Raw genomic sequence first — 16,662 nt, forward strand, 5'->3', positions numbered from 1 at the left:
GGTCAACTCAGCGCCCTGGCGCCGGAAATCGGTGCTTATATCGCCTCTTTTGACACCGGATTCCGTCAGGGGACACCTGTACCCCCAAAGAACCGGTCTCAGCTAGATGGCACACCTCCTAGTTTGGGCGCTAGGCGCCCTTTTATGTTATTATACAATGCAATCGGGATCGGACGTCTCTAAAAATAGTCGATAAAAATACGCTAAGAATTGTTATTGGCAGGTAGCTTATTGGCAGGTAGCTTGACTGAAGCTGCTCTAACGAGGTATGATTTCTACTTTTTTTTATCCATTTCTATTTGTTTATTAAACCTTACATATTCAGCCACTAGTCCTTAGGTGGTAGGAAATGCATTCTCCTTTTCCGAGTTAATTATTGACTGTGCTTTTTTATTTTTTTTTACACTAATACTAGATTGATAGGTTGCAGGATTGTAAATTTGCACTAGCGTTTGCATAGGATATTATTTTATACAATGCAGCCTGTCTCCCTTAAATATATTCTTATTAAAATAGGAGGGAATGTATTTGATACTTCCTGTCCGTTTCCATAAAATGTATTATTTTTCAAACTTTTTTTTAACTCTACCTGAACATAACTTTAACATATACAGGTTTATCGGCAGCTGTATAGCATGCCAATGTTTACAAATGATAAACAAAACCAATTCATGCGCCGAATCAACACCTTTGCTATGTCATAGCACTTTTTTCTCTTCTATACACTATATATCTCTTTTAACTGTCTTCTGCAGGGGTAAAATATTATCAAATAATCCTAATGGACAACAAAGCACTTAAAGAAAACAAGTTAAAAATACTATCAGTAAACTGCCAAGGGCTTAATGACTTCCATAAGAGGAAAGATGTTTTCAGAAATCTTAAAATAAAAAACCACAATATTTATTTCTTGCAAGATACACATTTTAGTGAAAAAGATGAAATGTTGATACAATCTCAATGGGGAACTAAATCTTTCTTTAACTCATTCAGAACAAACTCTAGAGGGGTGGCAATTCTTTTAAATAACAATTTTGAATGTAAAGTACATAACATAGATAAAGATGATAGTGGTAATTATCTTATATTAGACACTACTGTTGAAAATATGCACCTTTTACTGGTAAATATATATGGCCCAAATTCAGATACACCAAATTTTTACTCAGAATTAAGGAATAAAATTGACTCTTATCTTAATACACAACATATTATAATTGGAGGTGATTTCAATTTGGTAATAAATAAAGACTTAGACTCTATGAATTATAAACATCTGAATAACCCAAAAGCAAGAATAGAAGTTTTGAAATTAATGGAGACATTTAATCTTGTGGACATATTTCGGGAAAATAATGCAAATTTAAAAAGATACACATGGAGAAGGAAAAGTCCTATAAAACAAGCCAGAATAGATTTTTTCCTTATATCTGAAACTCTAACAAATAGAGTACCGCATGTTAAATTTGAAAATAGCTATCGTTCAGATCATTCCCCAGTAATTCTTGAATTTAAAGTAAATGAATTTATGAATGGGAAAGGCTTTTGGAAATTCAACAATTCCCTATTAGTTGATACAATATATATTAACTCTATAAAAAAAATAATTAGGGAAGTAAAAAGACAATATGTTTGTCCTATATACAATATAGATAATTTAGATAATATAAGAAATGAAGATATCAATTTATAATTGAAGATCAACTTTTTATAGATATTCTTCTTACTGAAATAAGGGGTAAATCCATTTCATACTCTGCTTTTAAGAAAAAAAAATCAAATGAAAGAGAAAAGGAATTAGAAAATGAGATTACATGTCTTGAGCAGAACTTCACGGAAAACTCCTTAGATTTATTATCGAACAAACAAGATGAGCTTCTCAACATAAGAAAAAATAAATGAAAAGGTAAATGTATCAGGTCAAAGTCTAAATGGATTGACGAGGGAGAAAAGCTGTCCAAATATTTCATTAACCTAGAGACTAGGAACTACATATTAAAGTAAACAAATACCAAATATTGAAAAAGATGATGGGTCGGTTATTTTCGATCAAATGAAAATATTAAAAGAAACTAAATCTTTTTATGAACACTTGTATAAGAAAAGAGAAATTATAAATGAAGAAAGTTTCCATGAAAAGTTAAATAAAATTAAGTGTCCTAAACTTAATAGAGAAGAGTCAAATACCCTTGAAGGTCCTTTAACTGATCCTTAAGAAAATGAAAAATGAAAAAAGTCCTGGCCCTGATGGTTTTACAAGTGAGTTCTTTAAATTCTTCTGGAGAGACTTAGGAATATTTATCACAAGAGCAATAAACCACTCTTTTCAAATAGGAAACTTTTCAGAAATAAATAAACTAGGTGTTATTACATGCATTCCCAAATCTGGAAAACCTAAACAATTTCTGAAAAATTGGCGTCCCATTACTTTACTAAATGTTATTTACAAGCTAGCTTCAGGAAGCTTAGCTGAACGCATGAAAACTATTCTAGATAAATTGATAAATAATGATCAGACTGGATTTTTGAAGGGAAGATTTATTGGGGAAAATATAAGACTTATATATGACCTTATGTATTATACAGAGCATTACAACATTATCGGCCTTTTAATGTTAATTGATTTCAAAAAGGCTTTTGACACCATCTCATGTAGTTTTATCTCAAAAACACTAGACTTTTTTAATTTTGGACCCTCCTTCAAAAATTGGATAAAAACATTCTATAACGAAATTAAGGCATGTGTGATTCAAAATGGTATAATTTCAGAATACTTTTATCCAGAAAGGGGCTGTAGACAAGGTGACCCAATATCTCCATATCTCTTTCTTCTCTGCGCTGAGATTTTAGGAATATTAATAAGAAGAAAAAGACATCAAAGGTATAAATATTGATGGGGAAGAATACAAAATATCTCAATATGCAGACGACACATCAATTATAATGGATGGTACACCACAATCATATGTTGGCATTCTTAGGGTTTTAGACTTTTTCGCACAAGTATCAGGCTTAAAAATAAATTTTACAAAAACAAAAATGGTTTGGATTGGTAGCAAAAAATTTTCAAAGGATGTATTTCATCATTCACGATGGAAACTTAGTTGGAACAATTTAAATTTTGAGCTTCTAGGTATCAAATTTTCAGTTAAATTAGATGAAATGGAAGAATTAAATTATTTACCAAAATTGTCTGAAATTCGAAGATTGATAAATCAGTGGAAGTTAAGAAAGTTAACACCAATTGGTCGAATTACGATAATCAAGACACTAATAATACCAAAGCTAAATCATTTGATACTAGCATTACCCAACCCAAAAACTGAATACCTAAAAACTTTTGAACATGATATTTTTCATTTCCTATGGGGATGTAAAGTTCATAAAGTAAAGAAAAGTACAATTATACAAGATTATAATCATGGGGGTCTAAAATGGTTGATTATGGAAATTTTATCACAGCACTCAAAGCTACTTGGATGAGAAGACTAATTAAAACTGATACAAAATGGGTAAAGCTTTTAGAATCAATTTTGAAAATTAGTATCTGTGAAATATGGAGAAATGGTCCTGATTATTCGTACCTTCTATGTAAAAAATTAGAAAATTCTTTTTGGAAAGAAGTGCTCCTAAGCTGGTTAAAAATAATTGAACAAACGCCACTTAGTAGACCCCAAATTATAAATGATAATATATGGCACAATCCCAAAATCACCATAGACAATAAATCAATATTTATCAAAAGTTATGTTAATAAAGGATTTATTTTTGTTAGTGATCTGCTTAATATAGATGGAACGTTTAGAAACTTTGATGAATTGAATCACATTAATCTAAAGACAAATTTCATAGAGTATGCAAGTTTAAGAACTGCAGTTACAACCAGACTACATACACAAGATATACACTTACCAAACCTACAGAACACATTACAATATGGACCAATTGTCCCTAATCATATTCTATTTTTTATTAATACTTGTAAAGGTTGTAAACCCATGTACAACATACTATTAGACAAAAAAAGAGAAATATGTACATCGATATCAAAATGGAGAGAAAAGGGTTATAACTATTCACAAACTTCTTGGAGTAGAATTTTTGAACTCCCTTTTAAGTGTACACAGGAATCAAAACTACATTGGCTGCAATATCAAATACTTCATAGGATTGTCCCTACAAATAAATATCTTTTTAATATAAAAAAAGCAGAATCTGCTGTTTGCACCTTTTGTAAAAAAGATGAAGAAAGTATTGGTCATTTATTTTATGAATGTAATATAGTAAAAGAATTGTGGTGTGATGTTGAAGAGTAGATTTTTACACAGTTTGAAATCTCGATTACATCTGATATTCAATCAGTTCTTTTTGGAAAATACAGAAATAAAGAAAGTTATAAATTTTTTAACCTGATAGCTCTTATTGTGAAGCAATATATTTTTTCATGTAAATATAAAAGTAATCTGATACCAAATATACATGCCTTGAAAAAGGTCATAACAGAAAGAATCTTAACTGAAAAATATTTGCTGTTGAAAAGATGTAATTATAAGGAATACGAAAGCCACTGGCAGAATATCTGTGAAAAATTGTAGTTATAGAGATAAGTTTAATTTTTCTATTTTTTGTTTTTTTGATCGATGTGAACCCTCATACCATTCATTTGTTTTCAGTATAGCATAGTCTATACTTGTATTGTAATCCACCTGCATAATCTCTCTCTCTCTCTCTCTCTCTCTCTCTCTCTCTCTCTCTCTCTCTCTCTCAAAATCAGCTTCACTTCATATGAAATATACAAAACTGTACTATTAAGTAGAAATAGTATAAAGACTATGTAATATGTTTATAAAAATGTTACAATCATTATTATGATACATATGTACATATGTTGTGAAATGAAAAACCAAATAAAAAAAAAAACAAGAAAAAACAAAATAAAAACCGCACTACAGACGTTGCATGGCGACAGATGGCAACGGATACAAGAAGGTCAATCCGGTTTTAAAAAAATCATATTAAAAAGTTTCAATTGTTAATCACCATAAACTAATTACTAATGTTTATTTGCAAAATTGTATAATAAGTGGAGGGTAGTATAATAAAAAGAAGAAGAATGGCATCCACTCGCTTATCCTAATTGCAACTAAACATGTTACAGTCAGTTCAAGCATATCTTTTACAACATACACCATAGCATAGCATTGCATTAAAATCTCATAGAATAGCATTGGAATCTCATACCATAGCATTGAAATATCATACCATAGCATACAATATCATAAATTCTCATTCGTCATATTATACCATAGCAATCCATAGCATAGCATACAAAAGGATTTTAACTCGGTTAAAAATATTTTTATTATAAAGAATGAGTTTTCACATTGCAGATAAGTGGTAAACTTTGTCTTCTAATCATTTTACTTTGAAGTGTGTGGAACTCTCGTGTGTATGGAGGCGTTTTGGTTCAAATCTCATAGCATACCATACCACAGCATAGCATACCATATCATTAAACCATTCATTTAAAATTTCTCATAGCAAAGCATACAAATCTCATAGCATTGCATTAAAATCTCATAGCATATCATTTCAATCGCATACCATAGCATAGCATAAAATTGTAAAAGATATGCATGAAATGACTGTAGCACAAACATCAACTGTCTTGTTTGTTGAGGGAATCGATTTAATATTCCACGGCTAAATAACATAGGTAAACCAAACGCTCAGCTTTAACAGTTTTCTTGTCAATATTTGACAGGGAAGGGCCCGCCCGTCTTGTTTTCTAAAAGGTTGCAATGAGATTGATTTCAAGCATTTCAACCACAACGGGGAAATTGCAGTAAAAAAATTGAGAATGATATGACATTGATCAAAACAAACAATATCAAAAGACAAGAACCACTTAAGTAATAGTAGCCAATCCATTATTTTGGCATCTTAATGTTATTATTTTTTTTTTTACATATTTTTTTTTATTATTTGAGATACTGAGTACCCTAATGAATTTCTTTGAAACGACTTCTGAAACCGAAAGTACAACTGATGGTATTTTTAGTTATACCGTGACACAAAGTGCATTGTTTTATGCTGCGTGGGCGGTGTCAGAAACGACAGCATAACTCAAAAAATAAAACAAGGAAATTAAGGTTTCAAAATCCTAGTGAGGATAATTTTATTGTTCGATTTGAGTATTAAATACTATTGCGTAAGTAAATGTACATATAATATAACAAGAGGTAAGTAATTCAAACGATGTTATGGATATGATAAACGAGCATGACTTCCATGTTTGTGTTGATTTCAACATTCTTGATAAACAATATATATAATAAGTAGTAAATCTAATAAAGGATCCTTTAGGGATGAAAATGTATCAAAATGATTAGATGTTTAATATAATTTAATGCATATGATTCTAACAAAGACTATTTAAAGTCTAAGGCACAATACTCCAAAACTTATACAATGCAAACTTTCTCTGTAAACTATCTTCAAGTTGGAGTTGTTTGTTGTTAAAGGTGATCATGATCATAATGTTACATTTACAGAATTATGCTAGCGATATGCAGACAAAAAGAACTACAAAACGACCTATAAACCTAGGCTTCCCAGTCAGCAATGTAACTTTTATAGTAGAGGATCAACGTATCCACGTTAATAAGGCGACCCTTTCTGGAAACTCACCTGTATTCAATGCCATGTTTAACGGCCACTTCAAGGAAAGAACGGCAAAGGAGATTGTTTTACAAGGAAAAAAGGCAGCAGATGTTGTGGAGTTTCTGAAATTTTTTCATCCTATGAAGAAACAATCTATAACAGGTAAACAATAAATTAAATAAACCAAAAAAAAAAAACCCAGATATGCATTTTATAACGAAAGAGCAGGCATCTAACAATGTCAAATTATTTTGAAACAACTTTTTCAATTGGTTTACGCTTTTGGCATAGAAAGATGAAACTTTGAAACGGATGTTTAGGAGGAAAGTAAATTTTATTCAGTTCCTTGGTATCTATTTCAATGATATACTTTCATCTAACTTAACATTTTTTTTTTATTTAAGATGCTTCATTGTCTGTGTAAAGTGATTGCATAATGTAGTAAACGAAGATATTTCTCTTTAATGCTATATCATGTTTTTGATCAGTTCTAAGTCTGGAATCAATAACCCATATCTTATTGAGCAGGCACAGCAAATATATATATGTAGCTTAAATGTTCTTCAACGAAATTCCTTTTAAAGATTTTACTTTAAATAAAATGAAATTGCAGAACGGGACGAAAAATGCTCACTAGCTAGAGACCTGAAAATACTGCAAATGTTTAAAAAAATTAAATGCAATAAATAGCTCTGTACCTGTTTAGGATTAAATCATTTTTCCTTTTTAATTTGTCCTAAACAAGGGCTAGAAAAAAGTGTTGGTCTATATTGAAATACAATTTATAGTCTAGAAGTATCATTCTGACATTAAAAGTTACAAACGCATTTTTACTCAGCATTTAGTCATCAATATAAATATAATGACGTACTTCCGATATTTGTAAATATTTTGGGAATTCCCTCTGAACAATTCCGCTACACGTCATTGGTTTAAAAGTATAGCACGTCGCATGAAACCGGTTGATAACCAATATAACACATACTAATTTCCTTACCACAAAGGCTTTATAAACACCACTTATGTATAGTTCAAATGTATAGATGAGTTTATAATTTAAAATCAAAGGGTATGTTTAACAACTTACCGACTTTATAGGCTCAATATTTCAATTAACGATTTGATAAACTTTTTTGTTTTCCCTCGGACTGAAATGTCACATTTTCATTGGTTTAAACATGGCACGTGATTGCCTCATATATCTCTATGTAGGCTCCGTGAGGATTAATAGTAGGCAATATGGCCGTCATTGGCCGCCGCTTCGCCTACTCATCTCGACATTTCATATTTTTTAAGACAGAAACCGAGTTCCGTAAGTTCTTAATATATTTTGAGTTGTTGCCCTTTGGAATTATTTTTAAATTAGAGTAGTTGCCCTTTGAATTGACGTCACATATTGTTGTGTCTGCTGCGTTCGTGTAGAATGGCATCCAGATTTGTGCTAAGCACTGCAGAGGAAAAACAGGAAAAGCGATTAAAATTGAACAGTAGCAAAACTGTACAGGTAAACAAAGGAGCGGCTTAAGTTTTTAAGGAATACTTGAAAGTAAAAGGCGAAAATGAGAACTTTCAAGACTTTGACAACGTGAAATTAGACGAGATGCTAGGCCATTTCTACATGGATCTACGTAGAGAAGATGGGTCACATTACGAAGTAAATTCCCTGGAGACAATTCGCCATGGCATAAACAGATATTTGAAGTCACCCCCCTTCAACAGAAAAGTGGATATAGTGAAGGATTCCTCGTTTACCGATAGCAACACTTGTTTTAAGGCTGTTTTAGCCGAAGCCAAAAGAATAGGGAAGGGAGACGTGGTTCACCATTCTATTATCTCAGACACCGACTTGAAATCATTGTATACAAGTATGCATCTGTCTATCAATACACCACAGGGTCTCTTCAGTAAAGTGCAGTTTGACATCCGAATGTTTTTCTGCAGGCGGGGGAATAAAAACATGCATAACATGACCAAAATTATGTTCCGAGTTGAAACTGACGAGGACACTGGTCGAAAAGTCGTGAAAAAAGTCGTTGATGAATTAACTAAAAACCATCGTTTGGACAAAGAAACTTCTTCTGGAATTATGCCAGAAATTAAAGGTTTGTTTTGCTTTTAACTGTGTCTACTCTATTTTTTAAAAGAATTGAGTCATAGAGAAAATCTTATCATACTTATAAATTCTTATTTAAAAATCTATAAATATTTATATGTATTTGTTATCTTTATTGGTAGGATCAATCTACTGTCCAGTTTTGTCCTTCGGGATGTACTAATCAAAGCTCCATCCAGAATGTGACAGGTAATTTTGATTGACACAAAATATATTAAATTTTATGACTGAAAATTTATGTGTATCTTGTTTTGAGTTAGAAATGTTCCCTTTTACAGGCTATGGCAGCGACCAAAAGAGAGTTTTCTCGAATCTGATGCAGTGTGGTTTTGTAATGTCCCTGTTGGTGAAAAGAAATTGAGGAGTTTTCTCAGCTCCTTGAGCAAGGCTATTAACTTGTCAAAAGTATATACAAACCATTCCATAAGAGCAACTGGAGCATCCATTCTGTCCAAGTGTATGTATGGACCCTCACAAGTAATGTCTGTCACTGGACACAAGTCCGTACAATGCCTGGGTGTCTATCAGCAAGTTAGTGATGCAGAAAAAATTCTGTCTATCAGCGAAAATCTTGCACCAACATCCAGCTTGCCAATGTTACCAAGTACCAAGAGGCTTGCTATTATGGCTAATTCATCATCTTCATCAACGGTTTGTGAAAATCAAATAGTGGAATGCGATCTTAGCGGGTGGCAAATTGATCAACTTTTCGCAGATTTTGAAACGCAGAGTCCAGTTGAAGAGAAACGACCATTCAGACCAATATGCTTCAGTAACTGCACCGTGAATATCGGTAACATCAACGTTAACACAAAATAGTTCAGATAAAAAAATGCAGAGATTGGAGTGGTTTTAATTGTTTATTATTAAATGTTTAAAATATTTTATTGTTGAAAAACTGTTTGTTACTGATATAAAGATTGTTGAACTTTATTTACTGTTGAAAAAATAAAAATGTGTGGAATTTAATTATGTGATCAACACTTCTTGCGAGTAAATGTATCACTAGATAGTCCTTGGGAAAACAAAACACTTATTAGGTTAGTTACTGACACACTACGGAAATATATTGGGTTGATCAATATCATAGATGGTTCGGCTTCGCCTCACCATCTATGAGATTGATCAACCCAATATATTTCCGTAGTGTGTCAGTAACTAACCTAATAAGTAATAATGTTACCCCCCCCCCCCCCAAAAAAAAACAGAAAAAAAAAACCCCAAAACATGAATAATTACTTTTAATTTTAATGTTTTATTCACTCCAAACCTGCGAGAAAAAAAATGAGAGAAATCAATTCATGTTTAGTATCCCATCCCAACGCGGTAGTCAAACAAATTTCTCCCCAGATATGCATAAATGCAGTCAAATATTTTTGTGACCACACGTGAAAGATTTTGTGATGTTAAGGCATTCTTCACATGTATAAGTACCCATAGAATAATTTTAAAAAAAAGTATCATTATGATGTTAGATTTCCATCAATTGCTGAAAAAGCATCGTTCCCGCGTTAGAATATACATGTCATAAAAATAAACAAACTTATTATATTTGTCCTCATATTCTGAGTGAATCTTTAAACAGAGTCAATGGAAGATGAAAACATTTTTTTTTTAAATAATTCGAAAAACCGGTGTTGTGTAGTAGGATTTAGACGCCTCCTCCCTAAAAGAACAATAATTATGAAAAAATATATAAATGTTGTTATTTTCAAATATGTCCTTAAAAATTCAACTTTATACTTATTTCAATAACGCACAATTTGAGGAGTGTGAAATTAGATTATAATTGTAAAATAATTATAATTGCTGCCTTAAAATAACGGTACAAATTATTTTTAAAATGTAATGAATCTATATATATATATATATATAAATATATATATATATATATATATATATATATATATATATATATATATATATATATTAACTCAAAATAACTTTACAACATGCTTTTTTTCCTTAAGCAATAAAATGACTTTTTCTCAATTGATTTGGAAAATATTGACAAAATTTAGGCTTTAAAATGCTAGTTATTCAACTATATGTGTATTCAAATTGTTATCTAACAAATGTGAAGAAAGAAACTACCGAGCCAAAAAAAAAAATGCGTAGGTGCGAATGTTTTGTAGCCAACTTGGCTGACTATTAATTGTATATATTTAAAAATAATCGAAAATGTCGACTTCTACTGATGTGAAAAAAAGATTCATTTTTATAAACGAGTCACAATTTTAGAGAAAAAAGGAAATCTTTTTTTTAATGGATTTGTTAAGAAATATATTAGTGTAATTTGGATATATTCAATAAGAATTTCGTATGATCGCTTGATTATATCTTTGATAAGGGCCATGAATATTTAATATACATTCTTTCTACTCAATATTGATTAAATTTCTTTTGGTAATATACAATTAAACCATTACAAAATATGTACATGTACTAAACAGTGACATAAGAATTCTTATAATCAATTATATATATTCTTGAAGACATTCAAATGTGAAGATTAATAAAAATTAACCCTTTTCACAAAGCAGTTACCAGAACAGTCACCAAAAATATAAAATTAACACAGCTCTGGAATTCCCGAGTGCTGGTTTCTTGTCCTGTGAAACATTTGATCGATGTTTAAAGTTAAAAGAAATATTTTTTTCCATAAAGTAAACTGTTAAGGAGACTCGGTGGTCAACAACTTACCTGTATAATCTACCTTAAAATTTGCAACAAATTACCTGTCAGATATATCTTAAATTTTAAGATACGATTTTTTTTAGCTATAACTTATTACATGTATATAGTAAAGAAAAAATGTATTAAATCTTTTAAATTTAAGAATTTTCCTATATCTTTATGCAGAGCTCTTCTTCTAAAGAAGATCAATACAGTCTAAAAATGGCCACGACCACCCAACCCACTTAAAAGGAAAACAATCAGACAAAGCTAATACGCTCAAAGAATTGAACCAAAAACTAATCACCTTTTTAACATCTTATTTTTCATCTTTTAAAAAAATTATTTCTTAAATCATTTGCTCAGTTGTAATTTTATTTTATTTAAATTGTTTTAAGGTGCATTTTTAGCTCACCGAGACGAAGTCGGGGGGAGCTTATGCTATACCCTCGGCGTCGGCGTCGGCGTCGGCGTCCGGACCTGGTTAAAGTTTTTGTTGCAGGTCCTGTATCTAACTTATTACTTGTCCTATCTTCACCAAACTTGCATGAATGATGCATCTGGACCTACTAATGGACTTGAGAGACTTGGATGCTGAATCTGGGCCATGAATTTCAGATGCTGGAGGAGGTTAAGGTGTTTGGAGCAGGTTAAAGTTTTTGTTGCAGGTGCCCTTTGATAGCCATTTCTAAGTTACTACTGGTCCAAACTTCACCAAACTTGCATAGATGGTGTGTCTTATGATACTGATGCACCTGACAGGCTTGAATGCTGAATCTGAGCCATAGGTTTCGGATGCTGGATGAGGTTAAGGTTTTTAGAGCTGGTTAAAGTTTTTGGAGCAGGTGCCCTCTGATGATTATATCTTACTTACTACTGGTCCTTACTTCACCAAACTTGCATGGATGGTGTGTCTTATGATACTTTTGCACCTGACAGGCTTGAATGCTGAATCTGAGCCGAAGGTTTCGGATGCTAGATGAAGTTAGGTTTTTCGAGCAGGTTAAAGTTTTTGTTGCAGGTGCCCTTTGATAGCCATTTCTAAGTTACTACTGGTCCAAACTTCACCAAACTTGCATAGATGGTGCGTCTTATGATACTGATGCACCTGACAGGCTTGAATGCTGAATCTGAGCCATAGGTTTCGGATGCTGGATGAGGTTAAGGTTTTAAGAGCTGGTTAAAGTTTTTAGAGCAGGTGCCCTCTGATGATCATATCTTAGTTATTACTGGTCCTAACTTTACCAAACTTACATGGATGGTGTGTCTTATGATACTGATGCACCTGACAGGCTTGAATGCTGAATCTGAGCCATAGGTTTCGGATGCTGGATGAGGTTTAGTTTTTTTGGACAGGTCACATGTTTAATATATGTAGGTAATAGCACTATTTCAAACTTGCATATATGATCTAACTATAATATAAATGAATGGCAGAGGTAGCTTCAGATGCAGAGCCTGATCTCCATTATCAAGGATGCTAAAAAATATATCTTAGTTATTTCTGGTCCTAACTTCACCAAACTTGCAAGGATGGTGCGTCTTACGATACTGATGCACCTGACAGGCATGAATGCTGAATCTGAGCCATAGGTTTCGGATGCTGGATGAGGTTAAGGTTTTAAGAGCTGGTTAAAGTTTTTAGAGCAGGTGCCCTCTGATGATTATATCTTAGTTATTACTGGTCCTTACATCACCAAACTTGCAGGGATGATGCATCTCATGATACTGATGCATCTGACAGGCTTGAATGCTGAATCTGAGCCATAGGTTTCGGATGCTGGATGAGGTTTAGTTTTTTGGAACAGGTTACATGTTTTATAGATAATAGCTTGCATAATTGATTTAACTATAATATAAATGAATTGCAGAGGTAGCTTCAGATGCAGAGCCTGATCTCCATTATCAAGGATGCTAAAAATTCTCCTACCTCACTCAAACCTGCTTGATAGATGTGTTTGTTGTTAAATGATTTAACATGATTCCTATGATATAGTATTCTATGATATGATACACTATTGTTTTATATGATACAATGTAATATCATACATTATATTGTAAAAAGTTATATGATATGATATGATATTGTATCAATTTTTTTGTACATTATTATATGATATTGTATTATGATATTGTTATGTATAGTATTGTATATTATTATACAATATTGTAGAATATGATATTGTATAATATATTATTTTATCGAATGATATTGTTTCATATTATATTGCAATATATGATATTGTATCATATGATACGATATTGTATATTATAATTATAGCATATCGTATGATACAATATTGTATAATATGATATTGGTTTATATAATATATTGTTATATAATACATGAAATTGTATTATATGATATTATAAGATATCATATAATATGATATTGTATAATATGATATTGTATCATATGATATGATATTGTATAAAATGATATTGTATTATATAATATCGTACTGTATCAGATGATATTGTATCATATGATATGAAACAATGTTTTATCAAATTATATTGTATCATATGATACAATATTGTGTATCAAATATGATACAATATCATACAATACAAAATTATACTATATTATACAATATAATATCATATGTTACAATATTGTGATGTATTTTGTGATATGATATAGTATCAAATAATGCTATATTGTATTTATATTAGATATTATGATATTGTATTATGTGATTAAATACAATAATGTATAACACGATACAATGTCATATTATATGTTACAAAATCATATTGCATCAATATTTATTACAGTATTATATTGTATTAAATGATATATATTGTAAGTATCATTGGATGCAATATCATATTTTATATTATTGTATTGATAAACATTGTATCTTATAATAATGTATGAAATGAACATAGGATTATCATACAATTTTTTACATATGATATACGATATTGTGTCAAAACAGTATCCATGAATATCCAAGATCATTAACTATGATTTTCATATCATATGATAAAGGTGGTTTTAAAGGTGATGCCTCATAAAGTTGATGCCTCGTCTCGGTGAGCTTTGTAATCTGTGATTACCTATGTTTTTTAAAATATTAAATGGCAAGATTTACAAATCTCTAAACTACAAAGGCTGCATGTACTATCAGAAATCTATAGGTTTCCCCAAAAGATGGTAGTCAAGAGACATAACTTATGCAAAGTTAGGATTGACAGTACACTACCAGGGAATAAGTAAAAATGATAAAAATCATACAATTGTTCTATCATCTGAATAAACTTATTCGTTTTGAAATGTGTTATTCTTTCAGAGGATAATGTATTGCAGATTCTTCCATTAGCACACGAATACCAGTGCGACCTATTGACGGATTGTGAAAATTTCATGACTAATATGTGTAAACCAAACACACAACTGACAGTTAGCACGCTTCTAGACTTCATCTTGACAGGAGAAATGTACGGTTTAACGAGATTTCTTAAGGTTGCTGTTGAATTCTGTGCCCATGTTGATTTCGAACTTCTTAATGGGAAAAGGATTCAAATGGGCTTTATCGATGAATATGGTAATTGTTTGAGTTACCACAAAGCGGAAGATTATACCATTGCTGAGAAGTTTTTGGAAATTGAATCAGAAACTCGCTACGCAATAGCAGAGAAGAGACTTCAGTATCTGGAGTGGAAAACAAAGCTTTGCAAATCAGACGCATTGAAAGACGATTACACAATTCGATTATCATAAAAGTACATTAATATCATCTACCATCCAAGCATTTTCAATCATAAAACTTAAACAAGCAACGTTGTATATATTCTAGCAAAATTACTCATGCTTTCTAGATTTGTTTATACTAATTAGGCCACTTAATTTTTGATATAATATGCAATAATTATAGGTCAAAGATATGGTTGTTCGAATTCTTTCAAATCCAATATAAACATATTGATGACATGCCAGAAACCACGAAAAAGTTGGACTTTATTTTGTGCTTTAGAAGTTTAAGTACGCAAGTTTTCCGTGTGTCATTTGAATTGATAGTCAAGAAATTTTCTGATGTTGATTTTTCTACGTTGACTCCCTTTTTTGTACCAAGTCGCTTTCATGCTAACCCATATTTAGAGATAAATGACATTGAATGTAAAAAAATTGTATTTACTAATCACAGATAGGGTTTACGAACTTTATACCGGCAATGGACACAGAGCAAAACGAAGTAAAAGGCAATTTACTTTCTCTCTACAAGTAGCTGGTCGGTTGTATGCAAAATTTACTAAAACAAATCCACAAAGTTTACTCTAGATGGAATGCATTCATGATAGGATATTCAATGCATTATGAAGGATACACGATAGAAATCAAACATATCCTATCCATCCTCTTACTGTGTACTAGTAATTCATTAACAAATGATTGGTTTTGTTCATTCATTTTAAATGATTGTTTTACCAAAACGAATTCTTTTCGCTTGACACTTCATGAAAAAAAACCGACTTTTATAATAAATACTTTTGAATAAACGAAAAAAAAAACCCAAAAAACTAACCCTTTTTTCTTTCAGAGGATGGATCGGATTTGATTTGAGAACAATGTAAGAAGCTGGATACAGGTTAAGTTGTAAACTTTATGAAAAGAGGCTCTGTACATGTATTTAGAAAATTGGTAAATATGTGATTTATCTTTTGTTTTAAATTTATGAATTCTTGATTCTCAAGTGTAATAACCTGCGATAATTTGCCCATCTTCCTTTGTATACGTACATTTAGTTTTATGTCAGCAATAACTTTTACCAAAACGAATTCTTTTAGCTTGACACTTCATGAAAAAAAACGACTTTTGTAATAAATACTTTTGAATAGACAAAAAAAAAAACCCCAAAAAACTAACCCTTTTTTTCTTTCAGAGGATGGATCGGATTTGATTTGAGAACAATGTAGGAAGCTGGATACAGGTTAAGTTGTAAACTTTATGAAAAGAGGCCCTGTACATGTATTTAGAAAATTGGTAAATATGTGATTTATCTTTTGTTTTAAATTTATGAATTCTTGATTCTCAAGTGTAATAACCCGGTGCGTCTTTTTACCCCAATGAACCCCAATGATACCCCAATGAACCCCAATGATACCCCAATGAACCCCAATGTTACCCCAATGATACCCAAATACACCTAATGATACCCCTATGATACCAAATGATATCCCAATGAAAATTTGCAGAACTTGCGCCG

The 16,662-nt window shown here is 31.3% G+C and overlaps 1 protein-coding gene across 6 annotated transcripts; it reads left to right on the plus strand.

Moving 5' to 3' along the window:
* Positions 1-196: 196 nt before the first annotated feature.
* On the plus strand, positions 197-16,331 carry LOC128163523 (uncharacterized). Of its 6 annotated transcripts, none has more exons than XM_052827143.1 (4): positions 6,084-6,242; positions 6,555-6,825; positions 14,749-15,181; positions 15,997-16,331. In XM_052827143.1, the coding sequence occupies exons 2-3, from the start codon at positions 6,570-6,572 to the stop codon at positions 15,177-15,179; spliced, it is 687 nt and encodes a 228-aa protein (XP_052683103.1). In that variant the 5' UTR covers positions 6,084-6,242; positions 6,555-6,569; the 3' UTR covers positions 15,180-15,181; positions 15,997-16,331. The 6 variants fall into 6 exon arrangements, 4 of the variants coding, with proteins under 4 accessions (XP_052683102.1, XP_052683103.1, XP_052683100.1 ...); XR_008240818.1 differs by lacking the exons at positions 6,084-6,242; positions 14,749-15,181; positions 15,997-16,331 and adding exons at positions 8,086-8,765; positions 8,899-8,965; positions 9,055-9,878 and having other exon boundaries at positions 6,690-6,825; XR_008240817.1 differs by lacking the exons at positions 6,084-6,242; positions 14,749-15,181; positions 15,997-16,331 and adding exons at positions 8,030-8,765; positions 8,899-8,965; positions 9,055-9,878 and having other exon boundaries at positions 6,740-6,825.
* The last annotated feature ends 331 nt before the right edge of the window (positions 16,332-16,662 follow it).

Source organism: Crassostrea angulata, chromosome 9 (genome assembly GCF_025612915.1).
Source record: "Crassostrea angulata isolate pt1a10 chromosome 9, ASM2561291v2, whole genome shotgun sequence".
Lineage (NCBI taxonomy): Eukaryota > Metazoa > Mollusca > Bivalvia > Ostreida > Ostreidae > Magallana > Magallana angulata.

Excerpts from the sequence above, each read along its gene's own strand:
- LOC128163523 (XM_052827142.1), top strand. The coding sequence starts at position 6,570 with ATGCAGACAAAAAGAACTACAAAACGACCTATAAACCTAGGCTTCCCA. Across the intron at positions 6,826-14,748 it reads GAAGAAACAATCTATAACAG|AGGATAATGTATTGCAGATT; the intron begins GTAAACAATAAA and ends TTATTCTTTCAG.